We start from the raw sequence: 24,136 nt of genomic DNA, 5'->3' as shown, positions 1-24,136 counted from the left end.
AAATGTTGAACAAGTAAGCCTCTTTAAGTAACCAACTTGTATATTCTAATGTCCTATGAAAAAAAATGAGAAAAAAGTAAAAGGAGGAGTCTTATTCTGTTGATTTATTTCATCTGGGGATTTTAATATTAGTAAAGACCAACTTTAAAAGAGCCTGACAAAAACAAAAAGTGGGCAAAAACCATTGGATTCAGTGACCCTTTTGTTGCTTTATACTGCTCTTTTGTTTTTACTTGTGTTTTCTGTTCTTGATATTTTTGAGGAATTTTCAAGATTTCATCTGATTTTCAGCTTTTGGGGTTTCATCAAAAGTGAAGTTGAGCTCTATAGTTGTTGAAAGATTGTTTCTTTTTTTGTCTGATTGAGTTCTTGATATACTGTATAGTTCTGTAAATCCACTGAAAAGATTGTTTCTTTCTGGACTTGTGATTTGCTGGAGAGCTCCAAGACTTATAGTATAAAGGGTTCTTAAATTTGCTTCAATTTCTTAGTACACCCCTTTCCAAATTGAATTGATAATGATGAAGAGTTTCAATCTTTGTAGTTCTTGAAAGTGGAAAAAGTTGGTATTTTTATTCTAATATACAAGAATTCCACTAGGATTTTGGGGGTTAAATTCTTTATGATCATGGAAAAACAGGTTAGTTTCCAGGGTGCAACAATGGAAAAACAACAAAGTTTTCGAAACGGGGCGATGGAGAAGCAGAAGAGCTTTAGAGGAATAATGGAAAAACAGAAAAGTTTTAGGATAGCAATGGAGAGGCAAATGAGTTTTGGTGGTGAGAGGAAAAGGGGTAAGGATTCACCGGGAAAACGAGGGGATTCCCTGCTGCATCTTGCAGCTAGAGGAGGAAATTTAGGAAAGGTGAAAGAAATTGTTCAAAAGTTTGATGAAAAAGGGATAAAAGATTTGTTATGTCAGCAAAACCATGAGGGTGAGACTGCTTTGTATGTTGCTGCTGAGAATGGCCATTGTTTGGTTGTTGCAGAGTTCTTGAAACATTTAGACCTTGAAATTGCTTCTATTGTGGCAAATAATGGTTATGATACACTCCATGTTGCAGCAAGGCAGGGTCATCTAGGTGAGTCCTCTATTAATTATAGAGCAAATCAACTTCGATTCTTGACAAATCTAATTAGGCTAATTTATGGGATAGAGAATGTAGATTTTTTCGCATCTCAAGTCAGTTTTGATATTATCTGTGGTTCTCAGAATATCTTTCCAGATTTGGTTTCAAAGAAAATAAAAAATTGCCAGTAAAAATGTGGACTTCATGAATGAGATGGATAAATTGTGCTTTATTTAGTATAATTGTGGACTTGAACTTGGTACTTCAAATGCAATTTATTACTGATAATAGTGATGGTAACTGAAGGTAGTCTTGCCGTAACTGATAAAGTTGCTATCATATGACCAGGAGGTCACAGGTTCAAGCCGTGAAAACAGTTTCATGTAGAAATACAGGTTAAGGTTGCATACAATAACCCTTCTGGTTTGCCCTTCTCAGATTCCGTGTATAGTAGGAGCTTTAGTGCACCAAGCTGACCCTATACTAATGGTGACTAGAGTCTGCAACTCCTATCCTATATCTTAGTTTCCAAGATCAAACCATTTTCCCCCTTTTAGGAGTATCGTCTTCATCGTACAGTGTTCAGAAATTCTGTATCTCTTGAATTCTAAATTTCGGAACTTTGTAGTTCTACTTTACTTATTATCAGGATACAAATGTCACTCAAGGTTGGCACTGAGATGAGATGAAAAGAAGGCACATTTTCCTTCACAAGCTATCTGCTAGAACGTGACAAAAATGTTTCCACTTTTCAGAACTCTTTGGTAAATGCAAGGTTGTCAGATTTCGCTGAGAGCTTCACGACACTTGGTCTTGGTGGATTGCTAATCTCCGTCTGTGGACATACGTCTGATGATCAAACCACATAAATCGTTGTGTTTTCTTTAGTACATTTCTCCATGTAGTCTCAATAGTCTTTGAGGGTTGTTTTATCAAACTGCAAAAATCAACTGGAACCTCGATCCTAACTCTTGGCCTTTGTAACTCGATCACATTAGAGCTTATATGTTTGTGGGGACCATAAAAAAGATACTTTAGTAGTCAAGTCTTGATTTACTCCCTCTGTCCCAATTCAAGTGTCTAAGTTTGACTGGGCTCGGAGTTTAAGAAACAAAGGGAGATTTTTGAATCGTGTAGTCTAAAACTTGCCGTGTAGGAGTTGGAATTAGAAAACTTACTAAATATAGAAAGAGACACTCTTTTTGCGACAAACCAAAAAAGAAAGTAAGACACTTAAATTGGGACGGAGGGAGTATTATTATTGTTTCAACCTTCTTGTGGATACTTGTTAAACTTGAATTCAGTATGTTCCTTTCTTACTTGCACTTGTAAACACTTCTTTGTATAAAATTGCAGATGTACTGCAGGAACTGCTGAATTCCTTTCCAAACTTAGTCATGACCACAGATTCGTCCAATTCTACAGCGTTACACACTGCAGCTGCACAGGGACATATTCATGTAGTAAATATGCTTCTGGAGATTGATTCTAACCTTGCTAAGATAGCTCGGAACAACGGAAAGACTGTGCTCCATACAGCTGCAAGAATGGGACACTTGGAGATAGTTAGATCCCTTCTTAGCAAGGATCCTGAGATTGGCTTTAGAACAGATAAAAAAGGCCAGACTGCCCTTCACATGGCTGCAAAGGGACAAAATGTTGACATCGTGCTCGAATTAATCAAACCAAATCCTGCTGTGTTGTCCTTGGAAGATAACAAAGGAAACACAGCACTTCATATTGCAACAAGAAAGGGACGGGTACAGGTTTGTTTGTTTAACCTGTTTTTTTTCGTAAAGCAACTTCCACAAACTTGAGATTTGTTATGTGTGAGGCAATGTGGATGTGTTCTGTATCTTGAAGAAAAATGCTGGTAGATCAGGAGAATACTGTTTATTTGGTTTATCAAGATTGGAAGTTACAAACTTGAGGGATGGTGGGCAGGGGAAGGGAGAGTTCATTGTCGTGCCACAAAATAGTTATTGAAAGAGAGAATGATAAAAAGAAGGCATAATACATAAATATGACCCTTAACTTGGCTTCAGTTGGCAACTATCACCTCTAATTTTACTAGTGCACAAGTAGTAACTTTAACTATCCAAAACTTGAACAAATAGACACATTCGTCCTACATGGCATCATACATGACAATTTTATGTCTTACGTGGCGTCCAACGTGTATTGTGTCACGTAGGACATGTGTGTCTATTTGTTTAATTTTATACAAGTTTAAGTGCCTACTTGTGCACGTCCAAAGTTGGAGGGCATAAATGTGAAATGAGGCCAAGTTAAAGGGCATATTTATGTATTATGCCTAAAAAGAAACACCCGAATTATCACATTTTTGCGAGTTTCCTACCTGAACTATTAGGTGTTCACTTTTCCTACCTGAACTATCACCAACTATTTATCAATACACACCTCAACTATCATTTGAGGAGTGTTTTCATAAATAGTTGGTGATAGTTCAGGTAGGAAAAGTGAACACCTAATAGCTCAAGTAGGAAACTCGCAAAAACGTGATATTTCAGGTGTGTTTTTGACCATTAACTCTTATTGAAATGACTTAGTGATAAGTTCCAGTTTCCTTTCTGGACAGTTATGTACCTGGAGAGAAGGAACATTCAGAAACACTTAAATCTTTTACTACAATTATCATGTCCTCAAGCATGAGATCTGATGACATTCTATGATTTGCACGGACTTGGTCAGCGTCCGCTACTTTAGTTTTATATAAAAATTTAGACATACAGCATTCTTTGTAAATGTACCATCTTTTTGGCCCAACTGATGTGATAAGTTCCTAATTCAGAAGTAGCTTATTTTTATGGTTGTGTTATGCCATAAGAGAAACCAAAAAGGGGTACTTCATGTATAACTTAATGTAGAAGTTGAAGGAAGATTTGATAACTATCCCATTATCATAATCTTATTTACTAGTTCTCTGAATGCTGAAGAAGCTTTTGAAATGCAGGAACTTCTAAAAAAAATTCCAACAAAAACTGATAAATGGATTCATTTATTTGAGAGAAAACTATACTTCTTCGTCAACACAACGCCCTTTTCCTTCCATAAATTCCCTGTATTTTTTCTTTCTCACTAAATCTGGAATCTGCAAGAACTGAGGTAAACAGCTAACTATTTTTGATGCCTCCTTAAAACAAGATAGCTGACCTAATTCAACCAAAAGGACGAAGGAGCAAAATGTTATCCTTTTATGTTTCTTCCAAATCCATCTCTTCTGGGATTCTGTCTGTTTACATTTTTTTTTTGATAACCGTGGTGTCAAGACCAGTTTGCGCGCACCTCGACTAATTCCACAGGATACCCGTTACCTCCCACCAACAACATTTACCAGGTAACCCTGTTCACCAAGGCTAGAACAAATGGGAAGAAGTCACCTAGTGTTTTTTGTTTCTGCTGGAATTTGAACCTAAGACCTCATGGTGTTCAACTCGCTTCATTGACCACTAGGCGACACTCTTGGGTGCTCTCTGCTATGTGTACTTGCAGATGATACAATGTTTCTTTTACATGTTCAGTCAAGGAAAACAACATCCTATATAACACTATGCTATGTGTAATTGCAGATGGTACAATGCCTTATATCAATTGAGGGCATTGATCTTAACGCCCTTAATAAAGCTGGAGAAACAGTTCTTGATATTGCAGAAAAGTTTGGAACTCCGGAGCTTGTTTCTATTTTGAAAGAGGCCGGAGCTACCCATTCCAAAGATTATGGGAAGCCCCCCGGTCCTGCAAAGCAGCTCAAGCAGACTGTCAGTGACATCAAACATGATGTGCACTCACAGCTCCAACAGAGTAGGCAGACTGGCTTCAAAGTACGAAAAATTGCAATGAAGGTGAAGAAGCTCCACATTAGTGGTCTTAATAATGCCATCAACAATGCAACCGTTGTTGCTGTCCTTATCGCTACTGTTGCTTTTGCTGCTATCTTCACTGTACCTGGACAATATGTTGAAGATAAAACAGATGGATTTTCGCTTGGAGAAGCACACATAGGGAGAAAAGCAGCTTTTATAATCTTCTTCTTGTTTGACAGTATGGCATTGTTTATTTCAGTTGCTGTTGTTGTGGTCCAGACGTCTGTGGTCGTGATTGAACAGAAAGCAAAGAAAAGACTCATGTTTTGGATAAACAAGCTAATGTGGGCAGCTTGTCTCTTCATCTCAGTCGCCTTTATCTCTCTAAGTTATGTGGTAGTTGGATCTAAGGAAAGATGGCTTGCCGTGTATGCAACTGTGGTTGGTTGCATAATAATGCTCACTACGATTGGCTCCATGTGCTATTGTGTGGTTCAAAATAGGCTAGAAGAATCAAGGTTGAGGAGCATTCGTAGAACTGAGACTAATTCACGTTCTTTCCCATTGTCTGTGGCATCAGATCCAGAGCTATGCAGTGAGAACTACAAGAAGATGTATGCAGTATAGGTAGAATAACTGGGCAGCTTTCTGCCTATGGTGTCAAACACAGAGCTCGGTAACTGAAACTATAACCAAATGTATGCACTTCTTAACCATGAAGTTCAAAAACATTGACATGGCACCAGATTCAGAATGGTGAAAGTATGGAAGGGATCTATACTTCTCAGGAACAAATGACTAGAAATTTTCAATAGATTGACAATACTATCGGAGCGGTATCAGTCCCTGCAGCATCTTTCTTGGAAGTTCAACTGAAGCATTAGCAGATCTTTCAGTTTATTTACCATAAAAATGAGACAGCTCGCGGCGCAGGCTTTCTGGAAGTCTACATGGATAAAACAATTAGTACATAGATTGCAACTTGGTGACAAGAATATGGGGATGGCTGCTATTTATTTTTATGCCTATATACCTGATCAACTTCTTAGTTCATCAAACAAAATGGTGTCATTGTACAATTTATGATAGCTTTTTTCTATCATCATGAAAGTTCCTTCTTTTCCATCTGCCATCTTTTGTTAGAATTCTGCCAGCATGAAGAGAAAAAAAAACTGAGAATGAGCTAGTTCGAAAGTTGAGCTCGTAAACAAACATTCAAATTTGACCTAAGCATTTCAACTTTGAGAGTGCACATCTAGACACCTCAATTTGATGTCAACTGACAACTAGATACTCCAACTCTTTCTCATTGTGTTTCGTGGACACTCGATGTTGACATGACACATAAAATTCAGAGGTGTCTAGATGATCATTTTGTAAGTTGGACTGTTTAACTGACACAGTGGAGATGAGTTGAAGAGTCTAGACGTGCATACTCAAAGTTGGAGTGTTTACTTGCCAGCTGAAGCCAAGTGTGAGAGTATGTTCATGTATTATGCCTAAGAGTAATGAGCACAACTTTGTTTTTTCTTCTCCATCCAGAATATCTTGATTTTAGACGTGACGTGGTAATTCCAATGAGGTACCAGAATCATTACATATCCAGCATTATTTATGTGAATTGACATTCATATATGTAAGGAAAGAAATTCCCCCACCGGCTTTTCGCTGAATGTATCTAAAACAAAAGGGAACAATAGTTGAGAAAAAAGGAATGTACAATACAGAATTCTGCATTTCTACAAGCAAGTCTTTTTGGTGAAGCACATACTGCTTTCTAATGAACACAGCACAAAAAATTATCGTATAATTTTGAGATAAATAATAACTACAAAAAAAATAATCAGGGAACCTAATTCTAGTAAAAAAAATGGAAGAGCGAATTGATGCTCTATATCCAGATTTCTGAACTGGATTATTCTAGCACTAATCATCTACGAGTGTATATATATACATCAAGACCTACCACACATTTTCAGCAAGGGAATCCCAAAATTTTACATCAGAACATTGACTTGGAACCCTCTTGTCGGGAATCTTAGTAGCTCAGTTAGTTGGCTACCTGAATTTTCACTTTGTTAGTGAGGGTTTGATTCCCTACCTTGTAATCCTCTGCCCCCAATTGTGAGGGGAAAAAAAAGAACCTTGTTTTCTTTGGGTTTATAGGTTTTCATGCCTTGATGGTCATTCATATTTATTCATGTCAGAGGCACTCTCCTGTTGAAGAGCAGACCTGTGGTGGGAGATCCCTTCATTTCTTCTGGAACCATTGGACACGCTCTCCTGTTGAAGAGCAGACCTGTGTTGGGAGCTCCCTTCATTTCTTATGGAACTATTTGACCTCTGGTAGGTGCTTCCTTCATTTCTTTTGGAACTGTTTGACCTGTGTTGGGAGCTCCCTTCATTTCTTATAGAACTATTTGAACTCTGGTAGGTGCTCCCTTCATTTCTTCTGGAACTGTTTGACCTGTGATGGGAGCTCCCTTCATTTCTGGTGGAACTGTTTCTTGATATCATGCATATTGCATCAGTTGAAAAACGGCGGCAGACGTGTACTTGATGTGTTCTTACCTTCGTTGCGCCATTGGATTTCACATTGATCATTAAAATCACTTCTTCTCCTCTTGTTTCCTCAGACCATTTGCTTGGTGGAATAACATCAGGAATATCTTCTGAATTACGGAACTCTTCCTGATGTACCAAGATCTCTTCATCTTCACCAGATTTGATCATGCCAGCTGCAGGTCTAACCTGAATCAGATAAAATTATAAGATGGCATTGCTTGCAGAAGAGGCCTACTTTCAGTACAAAGAAGTATAAAATGCTAATTTCCTGTTTTAGTAAAGAAAGTATAGTATTGTGATCTCAGACTCTTGGAGTTAAGCATATGCTTTTTGCATCATTTACAGTGTCACTACATGTTACAAAATGTACTATTCAAACGGAATTTCGCCTTAATCCATTTTATGATGAGAAAAGGAACATCCAATCCAACCATTGAATAAGAGGTATTGTTCAATAATACATGGACCTGGAAATCACCTCAAGCCAACGGGGAAAGCAAAAGGAACCTCTGGGACGATAGCCTGATGTTTGCTTGCTCTTGTTGATAGCTGATTGATATTGGCAAGTGATTTGGAAAAAAACATTATCTTTTCTAGTACTTCTGTTGGTAATTATTAAGCTGAATGTTTCTTGATTCTGAAGTAATATCTGGCTGGTACTGACGTCTACTTCAGGTATATAATACATTTCTTCCAGTAAAGACCTGATTTTATCGTTAGACTGGAAAATCCTCCCAAACTCTTGTCTCCTTACTGATCTATCAACAAGGGAAACTTCGACATTAAATTTGCACCGCACAGGCTTGTGATCACTATCTGTCACTTCCATGCAAGCATCGTACCTGTCACATAAGTGAAATCAGTTTCTACACTAACCAAGAAAGACCTACTTGAAGAAAGCCCTGAGAAATCCTACTGTAAAATGGAAGCAGCTACAGGGCACCCTAAACTGCACTGCATAGAAGGAGCTGTCCGGCTATCTCGATATAGCACTCTGTCACACCAAGCTGGAATTCGTTTCTTTTCCCCAGAATCATATCCTAAAGTGGAAAGAGAAAAAGTCCTTCAGTACTTTTAACATCTCATGCATTAAGCAATACAACAATCCAAAAGGGAAATCTTAAACTGGTTCTTGGACATATGTTTATCATAAGAACACACTATAAGCAGTTTAACTACTCTCTCCGTTTCAATTTGTTTGTCTGGTTTTGACTTAACACTGAGTTCAAGAAAATAAAGTAAACTTTTGAATCTTTTGGTCCTAAACATGCCATGTGGAAAGTTGCCAAAAAAGGAAAGAGACATTCTTTTCAAAACGGATTAAAAAGAAAAGTAGGACAAATAAATTGAAATGGAGGGAGCAATATTTAGCGCAGTGTAAGAAAGTAAGATGTTGAGTCACATGTTATAGTCATTACAAATAAATCACACCTAATAATCCTGGTTTCCCCTTTTCAAACTTGTAAGTTGGAGGAAATCTGATGATTGCTTCACGCATCCCTTGGAAAACTTTACCAGCTTTCATTTCAGCTCTTAATTGATCTTTCTCTCTAAGCCATTCAAAGCATCTTTGTGAGACAAAGTCCCTTGCTTCATCATAAGATATTCCAAAAAGACGATAATTAAGATCCCCACAGAAAATCACCATATCAGCTTCAGCAAGGTCAGGCTTTCCCTTCCCGGGACTAATTGCTGCAGCCTGAAATGGAGAAAGTCAAGCTTTCGTTCAATAGAAGAAAGTAGTATGAAACAGATGAATACAAATACCACGTCATACATCTGTACCACGAAGCATTTGAGCAGCAGATGACACACCAGCTGCAAGAGAGAGGATCCATGGCAGACCAGAAGAGTAAAGCAGCCACAGTAAATATGTGGAGAAGACAAGAGAGAAAGTCAAAAACAGGTATCGCAGCATACCAGCAACATTGTCAAGAAGGTTAGAAGATCGAGTGAAAGCCATTGTTCTATATATATGGTCAAAATCAGCATTGCGGCGGTTGACTGCTTCTAAATGAGCTGCAAAGTGACAGTTCACGAAGCACATAATCCGATCAAATACTCTTAACCTCAGACCAACTCCACCCTGCATTATAATTGTACAACCATGAAATTGTGGCAGATATTTAGTGTCTCAATTATCTTCATTACCTCACCTTGAATGACAACAAATTTATTTTATCCAAATTGAACACTTAAACAGCTTGACGAATTCTGATGACAAGATCAATGTTTTGTTATTCCTCATAACAGTAAGAGATACTTACCTTATTACCAATGGCACGTCCTAAACCACATGCAACTGCTGCAACGTCAAGGTCTCCCACATGTACTCTAAGAGTTTTTCTCACCCTAAGTTAAGATTAACGATCAACGTTAAATAATGTTGTTGAAAGTAATATTTTAGTAGTATGAATAGGCAGGAGCCAAATGGAAGAAATACTTCACCCAGTCCAGTCAAAAAGATGTTCTATGATGCATGTTTTTTTTATGAAGTACAACTTGCACTTCAGCTTTAAAATGGAGAATAGCTCATTAAAGCAACCACACTAGTTCTTACCAGATAGCAATAATCAAGCCAGCTAGTTGCCTTGATCCTACCCTTTCAAAAGTTGATCCTTCGTCCAAAGTCTTCCCTATTGCTTCCAGCCACCATTGCCCACTGGAAGTTCCTTCTAGTCCTACCTACAGTGCACAGTAGACAAGATCAAGATAGCATAAGGTGTCACTATCCACATGGGTCCAAACATGAGTATCCTCAATCATCAATTCTATCAAACACAAAATTGAATTAATGATAGACTTGGAACTATCAAAAGAGATGCAAAGAGATCAAATCTTGTAATTAAATTGAGCATGTAGATCATCCTGTACATCATCAAGGCTTCTGTTCTAGTAGTATAGTGGGAGTATCCACCCAATATGTGTGGGTTTGATTCCCACTTCCATGATCCTCCTATGTAATGATGGACTTGGACAACCCTGATCACCTCTTAAGCTAGTTTTTGAGGTAGAAAAAGGCCAAGGTACTTTTTCTTTACATGGTATATGTTGAGTATGTGACTATCTCATCTAAAAGATTAAGTTGTTAAAGAGAGCATACTTTTTCATGGGATAAACACGTGTAAATTGTTTTTGATAGTGGGTGGCGGTGAGACTCGAAGCCAAGAACTTTGTCTGCTCTGATACTATATTGAAGTGTGTGACCATATCATCTAAAAACTTAAGATGTTAGAGAGAGCATATCTTACTTATTTTTGAACAGTTATTAGAGCTACTCATCTCAACTCTTAGTTATATTAGACTCCGATGTTATGTTGTCCACGCTCCAAATGTCTAGCTCTAGCATGCAGGAGATAGAATGTTCCACATTTATTGAGGGAATGGGCTGTTATTTACTTATATATATATATATGGTGTTGGACAATCATCACCTCATGAGCTAGTTTTTTTTTCATTTGAGTTAGGCGCAAGGTTCATTTTCTTTACAAGATGTAAGGGATGTACTTTGATAGCTTACAGTTTCTTTTGCAGCAGACATTGCAAGAAAACCTGCTCCCATTTCTACTTCTTGCAACCCAATTACTACAATCGCAACATCCAAAATGGAAGAACTCAGCCAAGTTGCCAGTGCTTCCTGTGAGGTTTTTCCTTCAGCAACATTCCACGTGCCAACCAAGATCTTAAAATTTTCTTGTCTGGTGTATAAATGTCTTTTCTGTGCTCTTTCTGATTGCAATATGTGATCAATAGGTCCTGGAGTGGCAAGGGTCCATCCACGTATACCTCCGTGATTAGCCAAGCTAAAAACATAATCACCCCCAATTGCTATTTTTATTACAGGCTCGTTGTGAGCAACCCAATCAGCTAGCAAGTTCCCTTCAAGGTCCAGGACCTGTACCATACCGCTTATATAGCCAATCCATATTCGAGAACCATGAGCACATAAGCATAGAACAGCGCAAGGATGATGATGGAAATCTTGCAAGCGGTTTCCATTCCCATCCCACTGCACAAGTAAGCCATTTGAACATCCACTCCAAATCATTCCATCAGATGAAAGAACAATGGCTTCTGTTTTCCTACTATCTTCCCCTGACCCCTTTGTTGCAACTCGACGTACAGCACCGGCAGCTCCCATTATAGCATTGCGTGAACGCTGGAAAAAGTTACCTCCTTGTGACTTTTCTTTTTTAGATTTGGAGACAGACTTGACATTACTCTCATCTTCCAATGCTTGGTCTGGCACAGATGACATATCAACTCCATTCTCAACATGACCATCTACATTATACACTTTCAGGAGTTCCCTGGTTCGTGCATCCCTGCAGTTTTTGAACTATCAGGGTAATTAGTGGCTAAGCAATTAACAAAAAAAAAAGTCTTTAAATCTTACCTCTTCTCTTATGTATTAACATAGAACAAATACATATATCATATTCATCTGGAAGCAATGTAGAGGAACATACCATAACGAGAAGGATAAAGATCCCGATGCCCACACTTTTCCTCTTACATGATCAGAGAGCAAACACTTTACATCAGAAGATGAGATGTTACATACACCATTAACTGTAACTTGGCTTCTAAGGTTAACCAATGACCTTTCCACAAGTAAAGAAGCAATGTGTGTTTCATCAGATGATAGAGAAAGAGACTTCTGTACTGCTTCCCGGGGCCAAACCTTTATGATACCACCTTCAAATCCAGACCATATATCACCTAGACCGAGAAGAGAGTAGTCATGATATATTGGTCCTTTGAACAATGTCAGGAGCAAAATTAAAGATAGCAATAGAACTTTGAAGCACAAAATTATGTCCTTGTTCATCTCATAGGGACTTTAGAAACTGTAGCAATGTTTCAGCTTCATCTACATAGTTTTCTTTACACCAAAAATGAAATAGTAAATGTACAATTCATTTTGACTCTTTGAATTGTGCAACTTGTATCTTCAAAACAAGTAGCAAGAACATTAGTATCTTGATCAATTTTTCTTGGTACTAGGAAAGAAGGATCATATGGTTGACGAACAAATAAGATCCTTTTACTCAAAACAAGATTTAATTTTCCAAGGGTAGTAAGTCGTAAGACTATGGACAAGATACTTCCAATGACATATCTCAAGTTTAAGATAATAAAATCGAGAAGACCACTTCTTTCAGTGAAATGTAAGCTAACAAGAATTTCAATACTGTGATCAGAATGATAAACACTGATTAGGATCATAAGCAAGGAAAAACAGATATTACCATAAGAAGATAGCATCAACGAAAGAACAGGCCCACGATGAGCATTCCAGGAGAGGCCTTCCTTGAAAGAGGAGTCAACAGAAATAGGCTGGTCTGTTCTCCAAGACCTAATCTTGCCATCCTTATGCCCACTCCAGATCAATTTATTCCCAGAATCAAACATTAAGCATAATGCGGGTGACATATCAGCTGACTCATAAAATGGTGATGCATCCTCATCCCCTCTCCTTGCCCGTCCTCCAATTCCCATCCCACACTCATATTGATCTGAAAAATTCCACACTCTAACGCCAGATTCTTGTCCTGCCCATAATTGTGTCTCTGAACAAGCAATGGTCCTCAAAAATTTCCCAACCTGCGTTAGTATTTAAAATTTAATAGAGAAAATGCAAAAGGATGATAAGGAGAAAAAAACTACAGAAGCTCATGCATTACTCATCAAAAACTTCCCATCAATTTCAAATATTGTTCAATTGATTTTCGATTTCTTTTTTGCACATTCAAAAACTGTGCTCCCAACATGTGTACCTTTGTTCTACAAACAAACATAATACATTCGTTGTGTTTGGTATGCTGTTTCTTGAAGAAGTCATTCTAGTACTTCCAAAGTGTTTTCTCCAAAAAAACATGTTTTTCACCACAGAGACAACATCTTCATCACTTATGAATGGATGTCATTGTTTTCCCTGATTCGGAAACTTCTCTTTTGAGCAGAGAGTCTATCGGAAGCACCCTCTCTACCCCACAAACATAGGGGTAAGTTCTATGTATCTTCTACCCTCCCCAAACCCCACTTGTGAGACTAAACTCTAGGCATGTTGTTGTTGTGATAGTGTACATGTCAACTTGCATGCACCTCGACTAATTCCACGAGATACCTGTTAACCCTTACCAGCACTAGAAAAAAGCTAACACATATCACGGATGTCACTTTTATTTTACAAGTATTTCTAACTCTTACCCCCATATCACTTGTTTTAACCAACATTTATATCTTGTTGTTAACCTCAATGCTAACACTAACATTACTAACAACAACAACAACAACAAACCCAGTAAAATCCCACAAAATAGGGTCTGGGGAGGATAAAGTGTACGCAGATTATACCACTACCTCTCCAAGGTAAAGTAATTGTTTCCAAAAGACCCTCGCCTCAAGAAAATCAACACTAACATTACCATTTAAAGAAAAATGATAAATAGAACACCATTATCACACCCTGTCTTCATCCTAATACAATTACTACATGTGAGATAGATTAATAAACAACAAAATAACATTTTTGCCCGATTTCATTCATAAAAAGACTTGTCCATGATGAAACAAATACGCATTTAGTCACCTGTGTTTCTTTGAGGGGATGTGGCCTTATCTCAAGGTAAGTTGGACGTGCAGGATGCAGAGGCGCACGAGCTGGTACTTTAAAGTTTCCTATTCCACCACCACTTCCTTCAAACTCTGCCAAAGGCGATTGATGATGATGATTATCATCATCAGCTCCAATGCCTTCTTCATCTTTGTATAATAATTCTTCTTCTTGTAAATTGTTGTGAATAATGTTATCATCGAAGCTGCGATTGCGGAGATGGACGTGGGGACGCATCTTGTGATGCGTCCCTGTAAATGTCCGCAGCTTCGGCTTGTAATAAACCTTTTCTCGAGCAGGTTCATGTACATCATCATCTTTGATTTCGTCCATGTAATCCAATTTCAATTCTCAGTCTGATTCATGAAAATATTTATCAAAAAAAGAAACAAATTAAAATGGTGAATCAGAGAAAAAATAGATGAGAGTGAGTGAAGCAGAGGGGAAGTGGATGGATATGCATGAGAAGAGGAACAGAGTTCGGGGAATTGTGGAGAATTAGTATTTAAATTTCAATTATCAAGTTTTTTAGTTTTGGTTTTTGTTTTAGTTTTAGTTTTTGTTTTAAGTCTTAATCTTAGCCGCGTTCGACCATGAAAAATATGAGTACTTGAAAATTGAAGTCTTGTTTCGATTTTTTGTGAGTAATTTGAAGTGAAAAAAATAAAAATAACTTTTAGGTGTTTTTTAAATTTCAAAAAATATTAGAATTGGGTTAAATTCAGAAATTTATGACAAAACGTGTTTTCCAAAGTTTTACTCCATAAAAAAAAAGGAAAAATCATGGTCAAACACACACTAAATCATTCAGATCTAATGTTACAATCACTTTACGTCAAGGATATGAATGATTAAGATATAAAATAAAGTCTTAATTTTATTAAAATGTCTAGTATTTTTACATAACTAACAATTCATCAATTACATTTGGTCACTGCTTCTATCATCATCCACCATTATCAACTACCGTTGTCGTCAACCATCATCCTCAGTCACAACCATCATTGTTGTTAATCACCATAATCAAAAGTCATCGCCACTAGCCACCACTTAATTATAATCATCTTCATCAACTATTATTACCACAAAAATCACTAATCACTACCAACAATTGTCACCATCACACTTCACTATATATCGTCAATCGCCGTCATCATTCACCACCACCATTAGTTATCATTATCATCCACCACAATTATCAGCCTCCATCAACTACCACCATTAACCATTATTGTTAGTTGCCATCATCACTAGCTGCCACCCAGTTACCATTATCACTAGCTACTACCCACATCACCATCATTAGCAAACATCATTCTCCATGGATACTCACAACCACCAATGCTAGCTATCACCATCATCAACCATCATACAATTTATTTAAAATAAAGAAAGTTTTACATATTCTATACCAAAGGCGTATCCAGGATTTCGACAGTATGGGTGCACTGTTACGAAAAGATGAATCTAAGATATAAATTTTGATCCGTTTGACTTTTAGGTTCTTAACACTGAATTCGTTTCCGTGCTAAAAAAAATTAGTAATTTCCAATGTGATAGTTAAAGTTTTTGAAAAATTAAAGCAAAAAAAATAATTAATTGAAACGCCTTACCGATAACTACTTGAAGAGATGTTACTAAACTTTAGAAAGAGAAAAAAAAATAGATATAAGATTTACATTTCTAATCTCACTTAAAGAAGTGCACCCAAGCATCATCACGTTATATGATACTTTGAACGTGGGTTTACACACATATATATATATATATTTAAGTATTTTTTTTTTAAATATAACACTACTATATATGATCTAGGGAAGGGAGCATGAGTTCACGTGAACCCACGGAATCCCCCTAGATACGTCCCTGTTCTATACTTGAGGAAAAAAATAAATAATTTTAATTATTTAATATTTATTTCTTAATAAAGCATCTTAATATTCACGTGTGTAGTCAAATTCAAATGTTTTGGTAATATAAGCAACTAAGGCCTTAGACTTGGTAGAAAATTATGTAAGTCATTTAATAAAGCAATAGTTCTAATAGAGATATTGATAACACATGTTTACCAAGAAATGGCCCGAAAATAGATCTTGATCTATTTGAGATAGATCCTTTTAATCATAACCATTTTTTTTTGTCTCTCGTGCTCTATTACCAACTTTTAATAAACGTGATTGGTCCAGATCATCTTCTCAAATTATATAACTAGCAAAAGTGAGTAATTATTCAATATAACTATTACAGTTCAAATACTCATAAGATAGGGGGGCCTACCCCCCAAACTGTGCTTGAAAGCTTCCCTATAAAAAGAGCTCCAAAACAAAATGCAAGTTTCCTTCTAGGAAAATTCCTTGATTGAATGGTTAGGCCGAGGGTGATATTGAATGATCGATTCACCATTGAAAAAATTAACCTTCAAAAGAGGAATATTGTGGTGTTCTAACATCGGCATTATTTCTTTTATTTATCTGAATTATGCAATAATAATAGTAAGTAAAAAAAATTTATAGCTTTTTAAAACTCATTCTGAAAAAGTGTGTAGGCCTTTATTTTAGTTCTCTTTTGGGAGCTTAAAAGAGTTTTTCGTTAGCAACTGGAACGTTAGCTTAAGTGATAGAGAAGGGTGGTAAGAGACGTATCTTTGTAATATGTAATTACGAAAAAAATAAAGGTTACTACTTCCTGTCCACCAATGGGCAAACAATCTCTCTATCTCTTTGAGGCAGCAGGTTAGACCATTAACATTTTGGTGATATGACTTTCAGTCATTTTTTTTCGAAAATTTTATGAGACCCTTCGTAAGTACCCAAGGGAGAAGTACGTGTAGCCTTATTACGATCCACGACATATTCATAGAATTTAGGGGCCACACAGGCGAAATTAGGCGATTTTCTTATTTTTTTTGTGTGGTAGCTCATTAATATTTTGGTGATATGGCTTTTGGTTAATTTTTTTAGAAACCTTTTTGGGACCCTCCGTAAGTACCATACATGTTGTCTCGACATGATCCACCACATATTCATAGCATTTAGGGCGGCACAAGCGGAATTACGCGATTTTCTCATTTTTCGTGTGTGTTAACCTATGAATATGTTGGTGATATGACTTTCGGTCAATTTTTTTCTAAACTTTTTATGGTACCCTCCGAAAGTATATGGGGGATCAGTATGTGTAGTCTTGATCCGATCCATGACATATTAGGGCCATAAGGGAAATTATGCGATTTTTTTATTTTTCACGTGTGTTAGTCCATTAATATTTTGACAATGTGACTTTCGGTTAATTTTTTTTGAAACTTTTTGGGACCCTTAGTAAGTACTTGGAGGAGAAGTACCTGTAGCCACGATACGATCTACGGCATATTAATAGCATTTAAGGGCCGCACAAGCAGAATTAGACGATTTTCTCATTTTTCGTGTGTGTTAGTCCATGAATATTTTGGTGATATGGTTTTCGATTAAAAAAAATTTTGAAACCTTTATAGGACCCTCAGTAAATAACCGAGGGATCATTACTTGTAGCAACGACACAATCCACAACATATTCATAGCATTTAGAGGCCGCCCAAGCAGAATTAGGCGATTTTCTCATTTTTGTGTGTGTCAGCCAATGAATATTTTGATGATATGACTTTCAGTCAATTTTTTTCCGAAACCTTTATAGGACCTTCTGTAAGTACCCGAGGGAGTAGTACGTGTAGCCTTGACACGATCTACGATATATTAATAATATTTAGGAGCCGCACAAGCAGTATTAGGCGATTATTTTATTTTTAGTGTATTTTAGCCCGTTAATAATTTGGTGATATGACTTTTGGTCAATTTTTTTCCATAATACTTATGGAACCTTTCGTAAGTATTCGGTCAGTACATGTAGACTCGACACGATCCACGATATATTCATAGCTTTAGCGATCGTACAAACGAAATTAGGCGATTTTTTAATTTTACGTGTGTTAGCCCATGAATATTTTGGTGATATGACTTTCGGTCAATTTTTTTCGAAACCTTTATGGGACCCATCGTAATTACCCAGAAATGTTGTACATGTAAGTGTAGCCTCAGAACGATCCACTTCATATTCATGGCATTTAGGGGCCGCATAAGCGAAATTAGATGATTTTTTCATTTTTTGTGTGTGTTAGCTCATGAGTATTTTGGTGATATGGCCTTTGGTCAATTTTTTTTAAAATCTTTATGGGACCTCCATAAGTACCTGGAGGGGCAGTACAGGTAGCCTCGACACGATGCATGGCATATTCATAGCATTTAGGGAGTCGTACAAGCGGAATTAGATGATTTTCTCACTTTTGTGTATGTTAGCACATGAATATTTTGGTGATATGACTTTCGGTCAATTTTTTCAGAAACATTTATGGTATCCACTGGCAAGTACCTAGGGGAGCAGTACGTGTAGTCTCGGCACAATCCACGGCATATTCATAGTATTAATCCACAGCATATTCATACCATTTAGGGGTCGCACAAGCAGAATTAGACAATTTTCTCATTTTTCGTGTATGTTACCCATGAATATTTGGTGATATAACTTTTGTTAATTTTCGAAACCTTTATTGGATCCTCCGTAATTATCCAGAGGAACAGTACGTGTAGTCTTGGCACGATCCACGACATATTCATAGCATTTAAGGGCCACACAAGCGGAATTAAGCGATTTTTCTCATTTTTTTCGGGTGGGTTAGCCCATGAATATTTTGTGATATGACTTTCGGTCAATTTTCTTTCGAAACCTCTATGAGACCCTCCGCAAGTTCTTGGAAGAGAAATACATGTAGCATCGGCACGATTCACGACATATTCATAACATTTAGGGCCCCACAAGTAGAATTATGTGATTTTCTCATTTTTCGTGTGTGTTAGCCCATTATTATTTTAGTAATATGGCTTTCAGTCAATTTTTTTCCGAAACCTTCATGGAAACCTCTGTAAATACTCGGAGTACGTATAGTTTCGGCACAATCTACGACATATTTATAGCATTTAAGGGCTGCATAAGCATAATTAGATGATTTTCTCATTTTTCGTGTGTGTTAGCTCATAAATATTTTAATGATATGATATTTGATCAATTTTTTTCCGTCTACCTACACTTTACCCTCCCCAGACTTCACGTAGTGAAATTGCATTGGATATATTGTTGTTGAATGCTTGGATTATGGTAAGGAAATTAGCATATGCTGGAATTGGCACGAGTTCTAAGGATGTTTCAAGTCGAAAGAGTTTACAGTCATTAGTTGTCTAGTGCCTTGTGGCACAATTGGACAATCTAAAACGTGAGCTAGGTCTTACAAGAATGTTTCAGCATCACACTGAAACAAAGACAATTAGCTTTCTTTCTTGCATAATACAACAAAAGTAACAAAATTATAAGAAACTGGTAGGATATGTGTATGAAGACAATTGTAAATGATCCACTATGTGTCAACAACTCACAAAAGCACTGTACAAATCTGACCCGGAGAAATACAACCACAATCTGCACAAATTACAAGAGATGAGGCAGAAACGTCGAAAGATTACAACTTCTTAGCATAGAGAAGATTTTTATAGCATTCTGAAACTTGACATTCTTTTTGATAAATTTCATCAAATTCGAACTTATGAATCAACCAACTTGTGCTGGGATCAAGCAGGTATTGGTTCCTCCAAAACTGTGCAAATTTGAACAAAAAACTCAGAAACATCGATAATTTAGAAAAAAGTGTGTATGTGTGTGTGTGAATAAAAATAGTAACCTTTCTTTTGCACAGACACGCCAGCTGAAGTATCTTGAGTATCCTCCATAACAGCTTCTGTAACAACAGGTGCTTTTGTTGGTACGTCAGCTAGATCCAGTTTCTCTTCAACATTTTCACCAGAAGATATTGCAGAAGGAACTTCTGGCAGATCTTGAAGTGTTAACTGTACAAATTTTCCACCATCAGGTAAAATATTAGAGAAATTCTTTAGAAAATGATACACCACAAGATTCAAAAGTTCTCTTTTCTTTCTTAAATTCCATGCTCAGTCAAACTAAGACACATAAACTGAAACGGAGGGAGCATAATTATATCAAGGGATGAGAACACAATAGCTTTCAAGGTTTTGAAGGCATCTAGACCTCTAGGTGGAATTATAACAGTGTCTTATTCAATATCTGCAAGTTTTTGCATCCCATCAAATATCATACTAGAACTCCATAATGTTGTAGTGCTATAGTGAAGGTGATCATTTAATGCAGTTGATTATCTCTCAACTGGAAAAGGGAAGTGTAGCCAGAATAAGTAGGCAAATTAAGATGCTTTTTGGTGAAAAATATTAAGATAATTAGTAGTTTAAGCAGAAATAGCCGCAGCAAAGCTGTTATGGTGTCATCAACAGAACGAGCATATAGTCGTAAAGAAATGAACTAAGGTTTAGCAGCAATTGCCTACATAAAAAAATAGACAGACCTGAGATTCCAGATTCTCAAATTCTGCTAAAACCTCCTCCTCGTCTTCAGCAGATAGCTTCTCTCCAAGAATAGCATTGACTTCCTACAAACAGATACGAGCAGTCACGCACAAAAAAAGACAAGATAAGAAAAGGAGCGGTCTTCACTGTCAAGCTGATCTCTCATAATACCTAGTCAAATTATTTGCTCAAAGACTAAAATGCATCAACATTGATCCCTTTCTCCACGTAATTTCTTTTTTAACAAAATTGTTTTGCAAACTAGTTCAACGCAGTGCAAAAAGGGTAGTCAAAGGGAGCTCGGTGGACAAGTGCCTAGTGGCAGAATCTAATTTGGAGCAACTCCTTGGGGCCACCTCAAGCATAAGTAGTCATGCAGGACGTTTCTTGTTCAAGTTAATCTATCCTCGAATATCAATACCTTTCCTCACCCAGAAACACTAGGAATATACAATACATAGGTAAGAGTGATTACAGGGATAATATCGAGAAACTTACTTCCTGATGGAAAGAAAATCATTTCAGGATATATATTGAGGCTCGACAGTTCCATTATATGAAAAGAATAAAAGATTATGCAAAGAGAATATCCTCATCTGGAAATAGCCACCATGGAAGCAAAAGAGTTGAGAATCTCAACCAAAACACGAGATTCTCAACAAATAACATCTTTACATGTTTTCCAGATTTTTAGATTCAGTAAAATTTATTTTCAGATCATGTTGGATCTTTTATATTCAGATTTTTATCTCTGATCACTCTCTCCATCTCCAACTGTCATCAACTAGACTTAGTTTGGTTTTTATTCGTGTCTTTAGATACATATAGAGCCTTAATCGTATAAAAAGTTCTAGCTTGTTTGAGGTTCTTATTCTACAAGTAGAACGCCTTTAATACTTTGTTTCATACATGAATTTTATCCTATTATAATCTCTCCTCTTAAAATTCTCTCTCCCTCCACTTATCCTTTCTTTGCCTGGTATGTCCGTCTTTGTCCCATCCCCCTTGCTATAATCTCTTTCCTGTTACCTTTCTTTCTTCTCCCCTTTCTTATTTCTTCCCCTTACCTTTCCCTCATCTCTCTTTGGGTACTACATCAAAACTACTATCACTATACAAGCATCAAAATGAACTCCCAAATCTCACAAGACTAAGTAGACAACCAAATATAAATGAGCAGGGGATGAGATATCCAAAGAGCTTACGTCTTGATAAGCTTTTGCCTCTGCAGTATCATCCATTAACTTTTGAACATCCTCTAGGTTGACCTCACTTTGTATTGCTTTGATTGCATTATTCCCAGTTTTCAAACTCTCAAAGACAGCCTTTTGCTTGCTTGTCAGTTCAATATCTGCCAACTAAAAGAATTGCACATAAAATCAGAAAACAATTTAAATTCTTATAAGAAATAGCACGGTAGTAAAAGTATGGAACTGAATTACGAAGAATTACTTACTTGCTGCTCAACATTTATGAGCCAAACATCAACTTGCTTTAATAGTTCTTCTTGCACTTTCTTCTTTTTTAAAGCTAATAGGGCCCTCTCTTTTTTCTTTTCACGTAGCAAGTCTTTTGCAGCTTGTTTCTCAGCTTCAATAACAGCATCCAGCTGAAAGCAAAGAATAGCAGAAGGGATTAGCAGGTCTGAAACCAACATGTGCATCCAGTAGAATATTCCTTAAGGACATCTTGTAAATCAGCCCTAAGTGGAGACTTTGGCACCAAGAAAAAGGAGAGAACCTTTAAATTCTTAATGTGGACAATCAACTTGATCCTTCAGTTGCATCGTTTAATAGAATTCCGAGAAACTTCCCCTACCTCATGTAAAACCAACTTATACCCATTGTTGGGTTTTCTTTCCTTTATTACTTTTCAATTTTTTGGGGGAGTGTTAGCATTCTGACTTAGTGCATAATCAAGGGATGGGTCACTCTCCTGTAAAACTTCCCAGGACAATTAAATTAGCTGCACGTCCAGTTTCAATGATACCTGACAATGTCCTTTTTAATTTTTCAGTCATTTTTAATAGAAAATATGATATAAACAACTAAGTGCCATTATTTCAAGAGTTGGTTGATCTTGGGACTTGAGGTTTTGCACAGAAGGTAATTGCTCTGAACTAAAGGTGGTAAGTCAACTTATATCTAGGCTATATGGTTTTGAAGATTTAGGCGATTCATAGATTCTCTTTTCTGGCTTGGAGAAAAGAAAAGAAAGTTCTCCATTAAGTCATTTATAACCTTTTTGCATCCAGAATATAGTTGACAGACTGTTTCCTAGGATGGTAATTACAGAAGACAAAAGCTCCATTGAAGGCTCGCTTTTCTTATCATCAGCATCAAATGAAACAGTATTTACTCAAATTTCTACAAAAATGAGAAACCATTTTATGAAAGCTACTATTTTTTTAAAATCAGAACCACCTTATGATAGATCTTTTATGTGTTGAAAGTAAGAACAAGCTGTCAAAATCTATTCCTACCCTATAAAATGACCACTGATATACGGGATATGTAATTTATATTGTTACTAAAATATTCTAGGTAATGCCAAGTTCAGTTGCTAATCGTTTCTCAATGCGGAAGAGCTGGTCGATTCATTCAGAAATATAGAAACTTTGGTATACATCTCCTCTACACATAACGTTATGGTTAAGGAAGAACCAACAACAACAACTATGCCTCAGTACAAAAACAAGTTGAGATCCGCTATATGAACCCTCAATAACCATTTAAACTCATTGCATGCCAATATTATAACAACAACAACTACAACAACATACCAAGTGTAATCCCACAAAGTAGGGTTTGAGGAGGCTAAAATGAGGTAGAAAGATTGTTTATGATAGAAACTCGTCTCAAATACAAATATAGAAAACTAATTCTTCCTAAACGTAGTTATTGTTGAAAGACTTGAGAAAAAACATATAGCTCCACAACTTCATCTCAACATGATTGCTGAGTCCCAATGTCATAATTTCAATTTATAATTCTCCACAAAAAAAAAAAATACAAAAACTACCCATGATCTATCTTTCTTTTGTTCGATTTCTCTGCAAATAATCGACTAAATTAAGCAATTTAAGTTTAGCCCACCAAAAAGAGAACTGCAATTAGAATTTCCAAAAGGGGGAAATGAAGCTCCTTATACCTGTTGTTGATATTGAGCAAGCTTACGCCTTTGAGTCTTCAAAGAAAGAATCGCTTTATCAACTTCGGTGATCTTCGGTTTCTTCACAAATATATTTCCCATCTCCCAAATTCAAAACCCACCAAAACCCACAAAAAAAAGACGAAATTGAAGAATCCCCCCAAAAAATAAATATATATATATATTTTAAAACAAGAATGAGATCTCTTGCATCTCTGAGCAAAGAGCCTTTAGATATTCCTAATTGACCTCCCTATAAGCTGAAAAAACAATATGAAAATATGAAATCAGGGGATCGGAGAGTCCTCAACGATGATCAAATGGACAACAGGGGCAAATTATATCAACGGAGAAATGCAGAAAATCTATTGGAAAAGAAGAAAAAATGATTAACTGTTTGTGAGTTCTAAAATTTCTCTTTAATCTTTTGGGGAGCGTGAGGGTAGAAGAAGA

General features: G+C 36.7%; 3 protein-coding genes across 3 annotated transcripts; 1 reads left to right on the top strand and 2 right to left on the bottom strand.

The window, feature by feature from the left end:
* On the top strand, window positions 1-6,019 carry LOC129882656 (ankyrin repeat-containing protein At5g02620-like). The gene is made up of 3 exons (XM_055957047.1): window positions 1-1,082; window positions 2,427-2,836; window positions 4,661-6,019. The coding sequence occupies exons 1-3, from the start codon at window positions 623-625 to the stop codon at window positions 5,519-5,521; spliced, it is 1,731 nt and encodes a 576-aa protein (XP_055813022.1). The 5' UTR covers window positions 1-622; the 3' UTR covers window positions 5,522-6,019.
* Window positions 6,020-7,028: 1,009 nt separating this feature from the next.
* LOC129882664 (type I inositol polyphosphate 5-phosphatase 12-like) lies at window positions 7,029-14,534 on the bottom strand. Its single transcript, XM_055957059.1, has 12 exons — window positions 14,055-14,534; window positions 12,712-13,066; window positions 11,929-12,181; window positions 10,980-11,784; window positions 10,020-10,144; window positions 9,727-9,811; window positions 9,380-9,545; window positions 9,237-9,277; window positions 8,891-9,158; window positions 8,376-8,499; window positions 7,938-8,301; window positions 7,029-7,645 (listed from the first exon to the last, which is right to left on the bottom strand). Exons 1-12 carry the CDS (start codon window positions 14,409-14,411, stop codon window positions 7,079-7,081), a joined length of 3,510 nt encoding a protein of 1,169 aa, XP_055813034.1. The 5' UTR covers window positions 14,412-14,534; the 3' UTR covers window positions 7,029-7,078.
* Window positions 14,535-19,492: 4,958 nt separating this feature from the next.
* LOC129882648 (vacuolar protein sorting-associated protein 20 homolog 2-like) lies at window positions 19,493-24,136 on the bottom strand. The gene is made up of 6 exons (XM_055957036.1): window positions 23,684-24,136; window positions 21,990-22,142; window positions 21,739-21,891; window positions 20,533-20,616; window positions 19,837-20,002; window positions 19,493-19,752 (listed from the first exon to the last, which is right to left on the bottom strand). Exons 1-6 carry the CDS (start codon window positions 23,783-23,785, stop codon window positions 19,727-19,729), a joined length of 684 nt encoding a protein of 227 aa, XP_055813011.1. The 5' UTR covers window positions 23,786-24,136; the 3' UTR covers window positions 19,493-19,726.

This window comes from Solanum dulcamara, chromosome 1 (genome assembly GCF_947179165.1).
Source record: "Solanum dulcamara chromosome 1, daSolDulc1.2, whole genome shotgun sequence".
NCBI lineage: Eukaryota > Viridiplantae > Streptophyta > Magnoliopsida > Solanales > Solanaceae > Solanum > Solanum dulcamara.
This window is presented reverse-complemented; position numbering and strand designations above follow the sequence as displayed.

Excerpts from the sequence above, each read along its gene's own strand:
- LOC129882656 (XM_055957047.1), top strand. The coding sequence starts at position 623 with ATGATCATGGAAAAACAGGTTAGTTTCCAGGGTGCAACAATGGAAAAA. Across the intron at positions 1,083-2,426 it reads AGCAAGGCAGGGTCATCTAG|ATGTACTGCAGGAACTGCTG; the intron begins GTGAGTCCTCTA and ends ATAAAATTGCAG. Across the intron at positions 2,837-4,660 it reads CAAGAAAGGGACGGGTACAG|ATGGTACAATGCCTTATATC; the intron begins GTTTGTTTGTTT and ends GTGTAATTGCAG.
- LOC129882664 (XM_055957059.1), bottom strand. The coding sequence starts at position 14,411 with ATGGACGAAATCAAAGATGATGATGTACATGAACCTGCTCGAGAAAAG. Across the intron at positions 9,159-9,236 it reads AAATGCTTCGTGGTACAGAT|GCTGCAGCAATTAGTCCCGG; the intron begins GTATGACGTGGT and ends TCTCCATTTCAG. Across the intron at positions 8,302-8,375 it reads GTAGCTGCTTCCATTTTACA|GTACGATGCTTGCATGGAAG; the intron begins GTAGGATTTCTC and ends CTTATGTGACAG.
- LOC129882648 (XM_055957036.1), bottom strand. The coding sequence starts at position 23,785 with ATGGGAAATATATTTGTGAAGAAACCGAAGATCACCGAAGTTGATAAA. Across the intron at positions 20,003-20,532 it reads TTGAGAATCTGGAATCTCAG|TTAACACTTCAAGATCTGCC; the intron begins GTCTGTCTATTT and ends AAATTTGTACAG. Across the intron at positions 19,753-19,836 it reads CGTGTCTGTGCAAAAGAAAG|TTTTGGAGGAACCAATACCT; the intron begins GTTACTATTTTT and ends AAATTTGCACAG.